At 43.4% G+C, this 13,297-nt stretch overlaps 1 protein-coding gene and 1 long non-coding RNA gene across 2 annotated transcripts in view; one reads left to right on the plus strand and one right to left on the minus strand.

Moving 5' to 3' along the window:
* Positions 1-9,010, minus strand: part of Hsd17b12 (hydroxysteroid 17-beta dehydrogenase 12) — a 140,783-nt gene extending 131,773 nt beyond the window's left edge. Inside the window, exon 1 of the mRNA XM_042275778.2 lies at positions 8,626-9,010. Coding sequence (XP_042131712.1) covers positions 8,626-8,785 — 160 coding nt within the window. The 5' untranslated portion in view covers positions 8,786-9,010. The remainder of the gene's footprint in view (positions 1-8,625) is intronic.
* Positions 9,011-10,582: 1,572 nt separating this feature from the next.
* On the plus strand, positions 10,583-12,302 carry LOC143272725 (uncharacterized). The gene is made up of 2 exons (XR_013050334.1): positions 10,583-11,605; positions 11,934-12,302. It is a non-coding gene; the product is annotated as an uncharacterized LOC143272725 (long non-coding RNA).
* Positions 12,303-13,297: the final 995 nt, after the last annotated feature.

Raw genomic sequence — 13,297 nt, forward strand, 5'->3', positions numbered from 1 at the left:
TGGAACATCCACATACACTTTGAGCGGAGCACTAAATCACAAATCTAAAACCCTAAGCTCCCAAATCTGAAACTTTGGGGGCAGCACATGCTCAGGGGCATTAACTTTGGGGAATAATTCAGATTGGGGATGCTTGCCAGGTACCACAAATTGCTGTGCAATAATCCTTCTCTATATTGTGTGAATATATATCGTTGTGATTGGTTTAATAAAGAAGCTGGCTGGCCAATAGCTGGACAGGGTAAGGTTAAGCAGGAGACCTAGACTAAGGACAATGGGAGGAAGAAGGGTGAAAAGTTAGAGGAGTCGCCAGACAGGTGGAAACATGGGGTGCAAGATGAAAGAGAGGTAATGCCATATGGCAGAATGTAGATTAATAGAAATGAGTTAATTTAAATTGTAAGAGCTAGTTAGTAATAAGCCTGACCTATGCCATTGGCCAAGCATTTATAACTAAGTCTCCATGTGGGTTATTTGGGAACTGGCAGGCAGAAAAGAAAAGTCTGCCTACAATAAATCATCTCTGCTTTTATTCTCCAATTCACCAAGAACTCTTTTCAGTACTCTATCAGTATTTCCATACTGCTTTTTATCAATACTACAGCTGCTTGTCTGCCTTTGAACACTGAATTATCTTACCTGGCCCTTCTCTAAACACATTCATAATCTTCATTGTGTAACTGTTTTTCCTTGCTGTGACCTCACAAGAACCAACTTAAGCCTGTGAACTGATAAACAGGGTTGTGTTGAACTTTCTTGCAGTTACTGTATATGTATAGTCTGTCCTTACTAATGAAGTTTTCTAAGAAATCTGGAGTTTTTTATAGTATTTTAAAATAAAAGTCTAAAAGTTACACCAGGCATGATGGCACAAGCCTATCCTAACACTTGGGAGATGGAGGCAGGAAGATCCAAAGCGCAATGACATCCTTAACTAGCTTAAAGTCAGCCTGGGCTACATGAGATCCAAACAAAAAGAATTTCTTTTAAAAAGAGTTGAAGTTTCTAGAAGGCATGGATTTATTTCATCAGAAATCCAAAACTTTTAAGAAACTATTTTGGCCAAATATGCTAAAATTTCAATTTCCACAAATTTATTTTAGCGCTCACAATTATCAAGGTTTTATTGTTTAATTGGGAAAAACTTTCTTGCTAGAAGAAAACCTATTTGGAACAATTTTATAAGGAAGATACAAGCATGAATAAATGTGTTACCAAGATTCTGCTAACATTTAAATAGTTATTACATGTAATAGTGTACACATATCCAAAACCATAGATGAAGAAAGGTTAACTTGTCATCATGTCACTCAAGGTAGCACAGGACAGGTGCACAACAGGGCCACTGAGCACAGGAGGTCACAGCAGTTGCAGCTGCATGCACAAGACCTGCACGAAATCAGGCCAGTCAAAAATTCCAGCTCATAAACTCCCACCACTAGCAGAGAAGCTGGTGGGAACTGATGGCTGCTGGAAAAAAGGAGTCAGTGTTCTTCAGGGATGCAGCCTATGACAGGCTGTCCATGCCCCAGTCAGTGGGTGACCAAGTCTTAGTTTACTTTCTAATGCTGTGATAAATGCCATGACCAAAAGCAACTGGGAGAGGAAAGGATTTATTTGGCTGTCGGGTCACAGTCCATTATCAAAGGAAACCCAGGCAGGAACTCAAGGCAGGAACCTGGAGGCATGAACTAAAGCAGAGGCCAAGGAGAAATGCTGCTTACTGGCTTGCTCCTCAATGGCTTGCTCAGCTTACTTCATCACCACCTGCCCAAGGAATCACACCACCCTTGGTGAGCTAAGCTCTCCCATATCAATAACCAATAAAAAAAATGCCCCATAGATTTCCTGCTTTCATAACTTTGTAACAAGTCTAGTCTGAACAGCCTTGGTTAATTTCAATCTAGCTTTTCAGAGGCATATGATACTTGGGGTTTTAAATCAAAGAGGGAGGATGTACAAATTATTTTACAAAATGCAAAAATAAAGTTAAACACCCCACTTCCAAACAAAACACACTATTCACTAAATAAAATTATAATGAACCCTTAAAGGGCTTACAGTTTAGAACAAATGAGGTAACTCATTCACTCAGATGTGCATATATCACATATACATGATGTACCCACACAACTAAGGTAACAAATGTGCAAACACACACACAAGGCATTGTAACCACTCCAAAATGTTCAGTGACTTCTGTATGTAGTCCTGGAGGGAAAAAAATCATAATGTATGTTCTCAAAAAGTGGAAAGAATTTACAAGCATGAAGGTGAATGTGGAACAGGAGAAAGACTATCTCAGTCAACAAAATCAATACTCAACACCTGCACAAAGATATCAAAGAGGAAGAAGAAAGCAAAAGCAAGTCTGGGACACAGTATCCCATGCAGAAATACAGTCAAGAAAGAATGCATATAGGCTGGAAAGGTGGCTCAGTGGTTAAGAACATTGGCTGATCTTCCAGAGGCTACAGGTTAGGTTTTCAGCGTGTGTGTGTGTGTGTGTGTGTGTGTGTGTGTGTGTGTGTGTGTATTACCATGTGTGTGTCTGGTACTCAAGAATGCCAGAAGAGGCATTCAGATGTTCTGGGACTGGAGTTATTGATGATTGGGAGCTACCATGTGGGTGCTGGTAATAGAACGTAGGTTCTCTGGAAGAGCAGCCAGTGTTCTCAATTGCTAAGTCATCTTTCCAACCCTCAATCTTTTTTTATAAGGATGCAAAAACAGATAATGTCAGAAACATACATGAGAAAAATTAAAAATGTGCCAAGAACTTGATGTTACCATGAAGTTAAACTTTATGCAAGTGTAAGGAACAATTTGACTGTGGGGTTTTATGCAACAATAGAGTTGTACAAAGTGTCCTGTGAGAAGAGGCACTTGGCAACACAGATGAAGGGGGACTGCAATAAACAGTAAGTTCAGTAAGAGCTGGCACACTCTAGTCCTGATGCTGCAAGGATAGAGTGCTTCTAGTAATTAAAGATAGGGAAGCAAACTGGCCACTTGTTGAATTTTATCTATTGGTCCACAGAAAAATGTGAGAAATTTTCAAGAACCTTAAAAATTAAACTTTCCACACAGACATCTAGAGTTAGACTCCTGTGAAGACCACTGCTGAAGGGTGTTGCTAAGAGACAGGCAAACCCAGCAAGCTACATCTGGTTTGCAGGACATGTTACTATGCTGAAAGTCCATGTAATCAGTAACATCTGCAGCTTCATCTATTTCAGGGAGCCCCCCCCCCAGAGCTGTCAATCAAGCAGTCACACCCTTGGGGATCTGTAGCAGGAAGTTTCTCTGGTCCCTCCCACCTCACGGTCTGGATGAATCTCTTCCACCCATGGTCCCACAGCCGCTTATAAAATAATTACACAAAGGCTTATATTAATTACAAACTGTATGTCTTGCCACGTAACCGTGGCGTTACCGGTCTGCTGGCATCTTGTTGCTCCTTTGGTGGTGGCTCAAGTCTCTTCCCACTCCACCCTTCTCTCTGCACCTCTGCTTGGATTTCTCCCTGGCTGTAAGCTTTCTTGCCATGGGCCAAAGCAGCTTTATTTATTATCCAATGGGAGCCACACATATTCACAGCATACAGAAAGACATCCCACAGCAGGGATCCTCAAAATGTCATCATGACAGCTCTGGCTGTGTGAAATCTTCCCCCAGCCTAGGGGGAATCTAATCCAATCTTTGACAACCAGAGAAGACTCAAACCACTGAATCCCCAGAGAGTCCCCTACCCAACTGCCAGAAGCCCTGATTGTCATAGCTATTGCTCCAAGAGTCTTGACTTGAGTTATAAAAGCTTCAGATGACCCTTAAATGACTAGACCACGCACAGCCACCCTGATCTCCTTTCTGTCCTTAATCTGGTGAGGGAGGAGCACTTCCCCCAACCTAACAGCTAGTACACTCCTGAGATTGGTGAGATTTGGATGAGCAGCCTTCTCAGAACACTCTAGATCTTTATCATGGGTAGAAGGGTCTGAGCAAATAACACAAAATTAGTCACCTCCTGGGGCTCTCCGCCCTAGGCACACCCAGCAGCAGAAGCAGTCAGAAGGCAGCTGAAGAATCCCAGATTACAGCTGGGAGCAGAGACTGCAGAGCTGAGACTGTGGGGAAGCAAGAGCAGTGGAGAGCCAACACTGCAGTGGCTGCAAGCTCCAGACACTACTGAGAATCTCTAGCTCCAGTGTCCTGATGCTAAGGAGCTGACAGTCCTAACCCCGAAGGCCAGGCCTGTAGCAGAAAGAGCAGAGTGTCCTGGCACCCTAAACTCAGAGCTCCACCAGCTGTGGGGTACTCAGTGAGCAACACTGAAGGCCCAGGAGCTGCCCATAGTCCCAGCACCCTAGGCTCAGGAGCCGGGACACTAAGAAGCTGTACTTTGCCTTCTTATGCTTTCTATCTAATAGAACAAGAGAACCAGAAGTGGACTGGTGATAGGCCATCTGTAGGGGCCTTGAGAAAGCATACAGATTATTAAGGCTTAGAAATGATAATATCTGAGTACTGGGAAGTTAGAGGCAAGGGAATTTCCCATGGGATTAAATTTGGAGAAGGATTAAATACTTGAAAAACTGCATGTAACTGAATTTGTCTATGTCTATCATAGCTTCAGCTTACTAAAGGGAGCCAGATACAAAGAACTGCCTAGTAAATTTTTACCAAGTACAGACGTCTCCTATGGTCAGGCTCATTACTTTCCTATGATCTTTTTAACTTCAGATTGTCAGCATGAAGTTGGCTATGTGAACTACAATTGTTTCTTCATTCCAATAATCCCTAGCAATCAAATCTGTGTACTTTGTATGAACAAAATGTTAAATGTTACTTATTACCCATTAAATTGCACCAGACTACCCTAGAAACTCATTAACCTCATTTAAAAGATGTAGTTATATTTAGAGGTTAGCTATTTTTGTTCAAAAACAGTTTAGTGAGCAAAAAAGCTTGCCCTTGCCCAGACGACTCCAAAGCCAATCTGTTAGCTATATACTACAATGCAATACCCTGCCTGGCCTTCAATGTTAAAGCTCTTATATTGTCTAGCCTTTCCTCCTACCATCCTATGACCAGGTTGTTGTACTTAATGACTGCACAGATAACTTTTTGGAAAGGAGAGTCTCGCTGGAATTCCTAGTTGGAGAGAAGATAAAATTTGCCTTCTTTTGCTAAGGGAAAAACAAAAATCAGAAAATGAAACAAAGCTGACAGTTCACACTACAGTACTATGTATGGGCTTCCTTGAGGAAATAATAACCCAGTGCTGGGCCATTCAACAACCTTTTTTACTCAGACCCCGCTAACAGAATTCTCATACCACAGTGGTTTGATTTTTCCTTCCCCCAAAGAAAAACAGTCTCAAGGTGTTCTTCCCTGTTTTCTGCCACTCTTCATAGGCTAACACACGGGGCCCTCCGAGCTCAGCTTGGGAATGAACCACTTCCAGGGACAGCTCTGATTTCCCTCACAAGCTCCCACTGGATTAAGCACACTGTTTTCCCACCATAATCTGCTCACTGGGTTCCCGTTTGCCACACTGGCCCTCGCTGAAACAGACACTTAGAAACTGCTTTTACTAAACAGCACTGGCTCCCCACTTGGGCCCATAAGGTAACTCCAGGAGCAAAGCCTGGCATCTCTGTCTTCATTTTGTCTCGTCTTTCTCATTCTTTGACTACTGAAATCACATAAATGTGCAGTCTGCAATTCCAGAAAGGGTGGTGGAACAAACCCTCCACTCCAAGTGCCGGCCACTTACTATCCACGAGGGAGGGCAGAGCTACACTCTGGAACAGAAGTGATCACCTCGTAGGAACCAGAATGATCCTTCACAGAATGACAACTAGGAGAGGATGACAGAGATGCACACTTCTCAGACCAGCTCATGGGTCCAGAGCTGAAATAAGGAAGGCTCAATAATGGTCAAGACCACACCTTGACCAGAGCTGCTAATTATGCATATCACATGCCCTTTGCCCAGTTCTTCCTCTATTTAGTCAAAAGCTTTTAGCTGAAGACACAGGGGATCACAGGACCCCTTATCTGTTCCTTTCCCAATGTGGGTGGCCAACTGAAGCAAACTTTCCTCTGCTCTTCACCATAACTTGGAGACAGATAGCTGAGCCTAGCCTGCCAAGGATACCAGAACACAGGGGTTTTTACCCTGAAAATTCACATTAGATTACTAGATATACTAAAGATCCATGGCCCCACCCAATATACCACCAACATACCAATTATACCATGCTAAGAATAAGAGAAGTAAAGTAAAATATTAACCTTCCAAATGTATCCTTATCTACAAATATCATTAAGTGGTATTGGAACTGACCTATACAAATCCATTTACTCATATAGTTAATCTTATTAATTTTATTATGCTATTAATTCAACAATTATGTCCTAGTTTGCTTTCTACTACTGTGACATAAAGACTATGACCAAAAACAACTTAGGGAGGAAAGGGTTTATTTAATTGTCTATACAGAGGAAGATAAATTAACATCACTAGCAGAAACTAGGCAAAGCCCCCTAAGAATACCTACAACTAGCATTTATTTAAAGACCTCAGGGAATAAACACTCAAGATGAAGACAGCAATTCATAAGGGAGAAAACATAATACTACTTACATACTAAAATTATTCCTAACATCACAACTCTCCCCAAATCACTGTCTAATCACAACCTACCCCTAAGAGTCTAAGTGTTGCCTCTGCTAATTTGTTTTCTAAATAACACACTTCATCCCTCCAACTGCTTTGAAGAACTCATTTGAATTCTGTTATTTAAAGAATCCTTGAATTTGGAAAGTAAGGAAGTGTTTAAAGACCTAAGCTACATGCAAATAACATGGGGGTGTGTGGTTTTATTTGGGGGAAGGCGTCATCTGTGCCAAAGCACTGATGTGGAGAGGGGTCAGAGGTCAGCGGTCAGTCTCTCCTTCCTCTCTGGGTAGTCCTGGGCATGGAAATCAGGTTGGCAAGTTGAGGACTAAGTGCCTTTTCCTGCTGAGACATCTTGCTGATGACCCCCAACCACTTCTTTTTGCTTCAGCATTTAAAATGTGGTTTAAAAAAAATCTTTTCCCCAAAACTCCACAGTAAATTGACCTCAACAATATTTCACTCTGTTATGACACCATGGTTCTCTCCTGTCCCAAAGTTCTAGTTCAAATTTCTTTTCTACTTACATAAACTCTTCCCTAATTTACCAATTTCCCTTCACCTGGAGCCAAGCCTAAGTGCAAGTGTTACTTCTGAAGCGCAATGTCACATCACTTGACTTTCACTATGGATGTGTGCATGTGTGCATTCACCATTTGAGTTTTAGCCTGTATAAACAGTTTAAAATAGCAAAACTAAAGTAACACTAGGCTTTCTTTGCAAATTACATCTTATTGCACAGCTGATTCCCTATGGCATTACTGTCATCCTGACTTAAACAAAAAGAAAAAAAACCTCACAAACAAGTTTTTCCAAGATGACAACGATGAATCCGAGCAAGTCAATTGTGAAATTATAATCTAGATCTTAATCACACTGAACACTTTTTCCCCCAGGGACTATGAAAAGGTAACAAGTGACTTTGAAAAGCTGTATAAAAATCACCATTTGCCCCACATCAAGGAAAGAGCTCACAAACTCGTTTCTACTTGAAATATTTTCTCGTAATATTAGGTCGTTGTCCCAAAAGATTAACTGTCATGTCTTTCCTGCTAAGTTGTTTAAATGTTCTTTAATGAACAACAATAAAAAAAAAAACACTGAAAAGTAACAAGATTTGTGTTTTGTGCGTAGTCCACGGGCAACCATACCCCAAAATTCTATAAAACATTTGAGAAGTGAACAATGAGTTACAAAACACCAGTGAACCACATATACATCATAAATAATTACCGGAGTTTTTCTTTTTTAAGCCAAAAAGAATTAAAGAAACCAAGGGGGAGGGAGCGAACCATGACTTTAACTTCTCTGATAACGACCTTTGTCCTAGTTTTTAAAATCTGCCAACTGAAAGAGCAAGGTTCCCGGGTTTTGCTCACTTTTTGTGAAGACACTTTTTCTCAAACCCTTTTGCAAAAAGTACTGCCGATTACGATAAGAAGACTTGCCGTTTTCCCAGCACAGCGCTTCTTACTCCTTGGAACTCCAGAAGAGTTTAGCAAGGATTCCTCTGACAGCGCCCCTGCCCCCAAAGGACTTCGGAGATTACGTGAAATAAACCCAATCCAAGTAACCGGGGAGGCACGTTTCCCAAATCAGGACTTCTAAAATGCGTTGTCCCCGCATCCCTTCCTCTTTTCCTCTCACCTATGCATCTCATAACAGGGCCAGTTTCCAAGCCAAGTGAAAAACTTTATTAAAAACACTCCAAGGGGCAAAGCGGGCAAGGCACCTGACTCGGGCCGCCAACTCAGAGTGGTTTCAACGGGACGAGCCGCCGAGAGTTAAGAAAGGTTTTCTCCGTGCCCGCTAGGCTGCAGGTCAGATCCCCCAGAACCCGCCAATGCCCCCAGGATCTGCACAAGTTTCCGCGCTCCAGAAGCTGGCTCGCAGAGCGGTCGTGAGACAGGGCTACGCCGGGGCCATGGCGGTCCACTCACCTGCCCATTCTCCGAGCCGCGGGCCGACCCAGCCCTCGTTGCCCACGCACCACACCTGGAAGGCCCTGAAGAGCGAGTACGAGGCCCGCAGAGCCAGGTAGGCCACGGTGCTCGCGCCCACCCAGTAGAGAAAGCCGGCCGCCGGGAGAGCGCGCTCCATGGCTCCAGAGACTAGGCCTCACTACCTCCGTGAATGGAAAAGAAAAAAAAAAAAACAACAACGAATGAATGGAGCGAAGAGGCGGAGCCGGTCGTGACGGCGAGGACGCCGCTGGCAGACGCCGCTCTTTGAATGCTTTGGACCCAAGACCCGCCCACAATGTCAAACCCATGTCGCCATTGGTGACTTCCCCGTCCTATGAGCGTACTGTGTCTTCCATTGGCTAGTCTCCGTTGAGTAGCCCCGCCCATACGCCCCTCCTGCGCGCTGAGCGCTGCATTTTCGTATTAAGACAGTGGATCGCTCACATGCCACTCAATATTTGGCCCCGCCCACGAGCTCACATCGCGCCACCGGAGTGCAGGGATCTCTCATTGGCGGAGGCGGCCCTCACGACTACGGAAGGCTGCGCGTTGATTGGCCAGTGAGACCTAACCGGTTTAGCTTTGCTTTTCAGGAAGGACTGGAACCGGAAAGGGAAGGTTGTAGTAGAAGTCGGCGTGGATCGGCTGCGCTTATGTTTACGCCTTTGCATTAACCACTTTCAACCCCTTGTTAATTCTGTGAGCATCTTCGATAAAGGGTTGCGGTTCCCCCTGTCTGCGCCACACGCTTTCGCTCCAGCTTCTGAATGCCTGGTTTGAGCTTTAGACTCACGGTTCCCAGTAATTCTGAATTGGAGACGACTCTACTTACATTAACAGTTGTAAATAGGAATGAGAAATATGCTGCAAGAACACAGCTTGTGGAGCAAGTCTCCTGGGAAATGAATCGTTTTGAAGTGCACCTTGAAGAACCAGCATCACTATATTTCTGGTTTTGTGGGAGGATAATGGAGGGAAGAGAGTGTGTGTGTTTGTCCGGCTTGGCAGGACTAAAGATATTCTAAAGAGACATTTGTGTCCTTTGACTATCTAAACTATTAAAACAATGGACTCAAAATAGAAACCTATGCACCCCTCCCAGTTGTTTAATGCTGGGGTCAAAGAAAGCCTAAACCCCGGGCAAACTCTTCTCCCAGAATACCTTACAGGAGAGGCAATGAGGGGTCAGTGGTGAGCTGGACCACACTTTGACTGCTTAGGTATGTGTAACTCTGGCCCTCTTTTTTTTTTTTTTTTTCCAGAGCTGAGAACTGAACCCAGGGCTTTGCACTTGCTAGGCAAGCGCTCTACCAATCCCCACCCCACCCCACCCCACCCTTTTTTTTTTTTTTTTTTTTTTTTGCTTCCAAAGTACATGCTTTATTTCTATCTACAGTGCCTGTTGAGCAGAGTTCTAGTTTGCAATCCAATTTACATAACATCTCATGGAGCTGGCTGTCCTGGTTATGGGTGGAAACAAACATCGTTGGCCTTGCTTGGGAGGCCACGTAAATTAGCCCAAAGAATATTTCCGTTGAGGAAATTGACTGTTTCAACAGTCCCCAAAGAATGTACCTACCACTCTCCTCTCTTTCATCAGCCCAGTCAGACTGGAATAAGTTTGAGTTTCTTTCTGAGTTTTTAGCATAAGTCCTCAGTGCCCCAATGTTTCCATAGCAACAAAACTATTAACCTGCCTCTGAGTCCCTCGGCCCCATGTCTTTCACTTTTCTTCCAGGCTCCCAAGTGTCTCCTGTCTGGCCCTCTTCTTAAACCATAACCGCACTTCAGAACTTGAAACATGGTTTGGTGGTGGTGAATAAATTTCTCTTTCTCTCTCTCTCTCTCTCTCTCTCTCTCTCTCTCTCTCTCTCTCTCTCTCTCCCTCTCCCCTGCTCTTCACCATTAATCCGACTGCTCTTCACCATTAATTGACTTGTCAAGGCCAGGTGGCCAAACCGCAATTGTTGATGAACAAGCTGTGGCCCTAAGTCTGGTAACTGGTGGTATATGAGAGTGTACACCCTTGCATGGAGGCCAGAGGTTGACATGGGTGTCATTTTTATTTTGGTTTTGGTTTGGTTTGGAGACAGTCTCTCTATGAACCCCTGGTTGTCCTGGCAATATCTAAATAGACCAAGCTGATCTCCAACTCAGCTCTTTGCCTGCCCATGCCTCCCGAGTGCTGGAATTTAAGATGTGTGCTACAGTGACTACCCAACATGGGATGTCTTCACCTCTCTCCACCTTATTTTGTTGAGACGGGGTCTCTCAAAGAACCGGATACTCACCTGTTTAAATAAGCTATGCTGTCACTGCCTCCCCAGTGCTGGATCACAGATGCAGCCACCACATCTGGCCTTCACATGGTGCTGGGGATCTAAACCTAGGTCCTTATGTTTGAGCAGCAAGCATTTTACATACTGAGCCATCTCCCCTGCCCCTGAAAGGAACTTTTTTGTGTTGTTGTTGTTGTTGTTTGGTTTGGTTTTTTGAGACAGGGTTTCTCTGTGTAGCTTTGCACCTTTCCTGGAACTCACTTTGGAGACCAGGCTGGCCTCGAACTCACAGAGATCCGCCTGGCTCTGCCTCCCGAGTGCTGGGATTAAAGTCGTGCACCACCACCGCCCGGCTCTGAAAGGAACTTTTAAGGGGACACAAAAGTGTGATGTCTAGTAGATCACAGAAGTACTTCAGCAAAGTTCCAGGTTTGGGAGATGGTGGACATACATAAACAAATTGAATCTCTGTTCAGGCTCATCTTCTGCCTTCAGCTTATAGGTCCAGGTGCCCATTCAACATCTCCACTCAAGCTTAATACATTTATTTATTGTTTATTTTTGTTTTGAGACAGGATGTCAAGTATCCGAAGCTGATCTGGAATGGGCAATGTAGTCAAGGATAGCCTTGAACTCCTGATCCTCCTGCCTCTTCGTCCCAAGGGTTGGGATTACAGGTATGTGCATCATGTCTGTTTTTTAATTCAGTGCTGGGGGTTGAAGCCAGGCCTATCCAAGCACTGTATCACCTGAGCTACATGCCTAACTCAAACTTAATATATTTAAAAACAGAACTCCACACCTGCATTCATATACCTCTTATAGTGGTTTGACTGAGAATGCCCACTCATGGGCTCATATGTTTGAATGGTTGGTCTCTAGTTGATAGAACAATTTGGGAAGGATTAGGAGGTGTGGCTTTAATGTCATTGAGAGTGAATGTAGAGGTTTCAAAAATCCATGCGAATCCAACTTAGCTTTCTCTGCCTCTTGCTTGTGGATCAGATGTACTGTTGGGAGCCAAAAAATGGATGACTGCGCCTTGACCATTCTTGCTTGGATGATCTGACATAACTACACCCTTGACAACCGTTACTAAGTTACAAAAAACAATAACTCCCGGAAAAAACACAAAATGTACCTTTAGATTAATATACTTTTAGAATAACTTCCTTGAACATGTTCAGGTTGGTCGGTTGCACAAGCTTTGGACCAAAGAGACCTTGCGATCCTATTCTTCAGAAGAGACCTCACCCGGACCCTATTCTTCTATTCTTCAAACTTCCCATCCCCCTCCCTTCCCCTATTCACTTCTCCTATACATCAGTGTATATAAGCCTACTTTCCCTTGCAATAAATGAGACCTTGACGCAACTCAGACTGACTCTGTTTTCTTTACGCGCTTGGTCTCCTTTCTCTCTCGCCCCATTGGTTTTTTAGGAGGTGCCTCCTCGAGTCTTACCTAATAACCTGGCCTGCTGGACGGATCAATGTACGTTCTCAGCTGCTTCTTCAGAGCTATGCCTGCCTGCTGCCAGGCTCCTTGCTATGTTCTTCATGGACTTGCCTTCTGAAACTGTAAGCAAGCACCCAACTAAATGCTTCCTTTTTTAAGTTGCCTTGGCCATGGTGTCTTGTCACAGCAATACAACAGTAACTAAGACACATTTTTACCTTTTCTTTTCCATCTCCTTAACTGGGCCACTACTCACGATTTTTCTGGGATGCAAAACCTAGGGGTCAACCTTCCTTTCTATTAAATACTCATATCCAGTTCTTCAACAAGTCTTATTTATTCTGTGACCAAAATATACCTTGAGAGATTTCTTAGCTCTACTACTGCCAACTAATGCAAATCTCAAGTGTTTTCATCCTACAAGGCAATAGCTTCATAATTAGTCATTCTGAAGCTGTCTTGGCAGACAGATATTGCTGCTGAAGAATTTCTGTTATAGATACAGATATATAAATATAGATATAGATATAGATATAGATATAGATATAGATATAGATATAGATATAGATATAGATATAGATATAGATATAGATATAGATATAGATATGAAACTGGGCATAGCCAGGCAGTGGTGGCGCACACCTTTAATCCCAGCCCTCAGGAGGCAGAGACAGGCGGATCTTTGAGAGTTCGAGGCCAGCCTGGTTTACAGAGCAAATTCTCTGACAGGCTCCAAAGCTAAACAGAGAAACCCTGTTTTGAAAAATAAAGGAGGAGGAGGAGATGAAGAAGAAGAAGAAGAAGAAGAAGAAGAAGAAGAAGAAGAAGAAGAAGAAGAAGAAGAAGAAGAAGAAGAAGAAGAAGAAGAAGAAAGAATCTCGGCATAATGGTGCATGACTTTAATACCATCATT

Source organism: Peromyscus maniculatus, chromosome 4 (assembly GCF_049852395.1).
Source record: "Peromyscus maniculatus bairdii isolate BWxNUB_F1_BW_parent chromosome 4, HU_Pman_BW_mat_3.1, whole genome shotgun sequence".
In the NCBI taxonomy this organism is placed as follows: domain Eukaryota; kingdom Metazoa; phylum Chordata; class Mammalia; order Rodentia; family Cricetidae; genus Peromyscus; species Peromyscus maniculatus.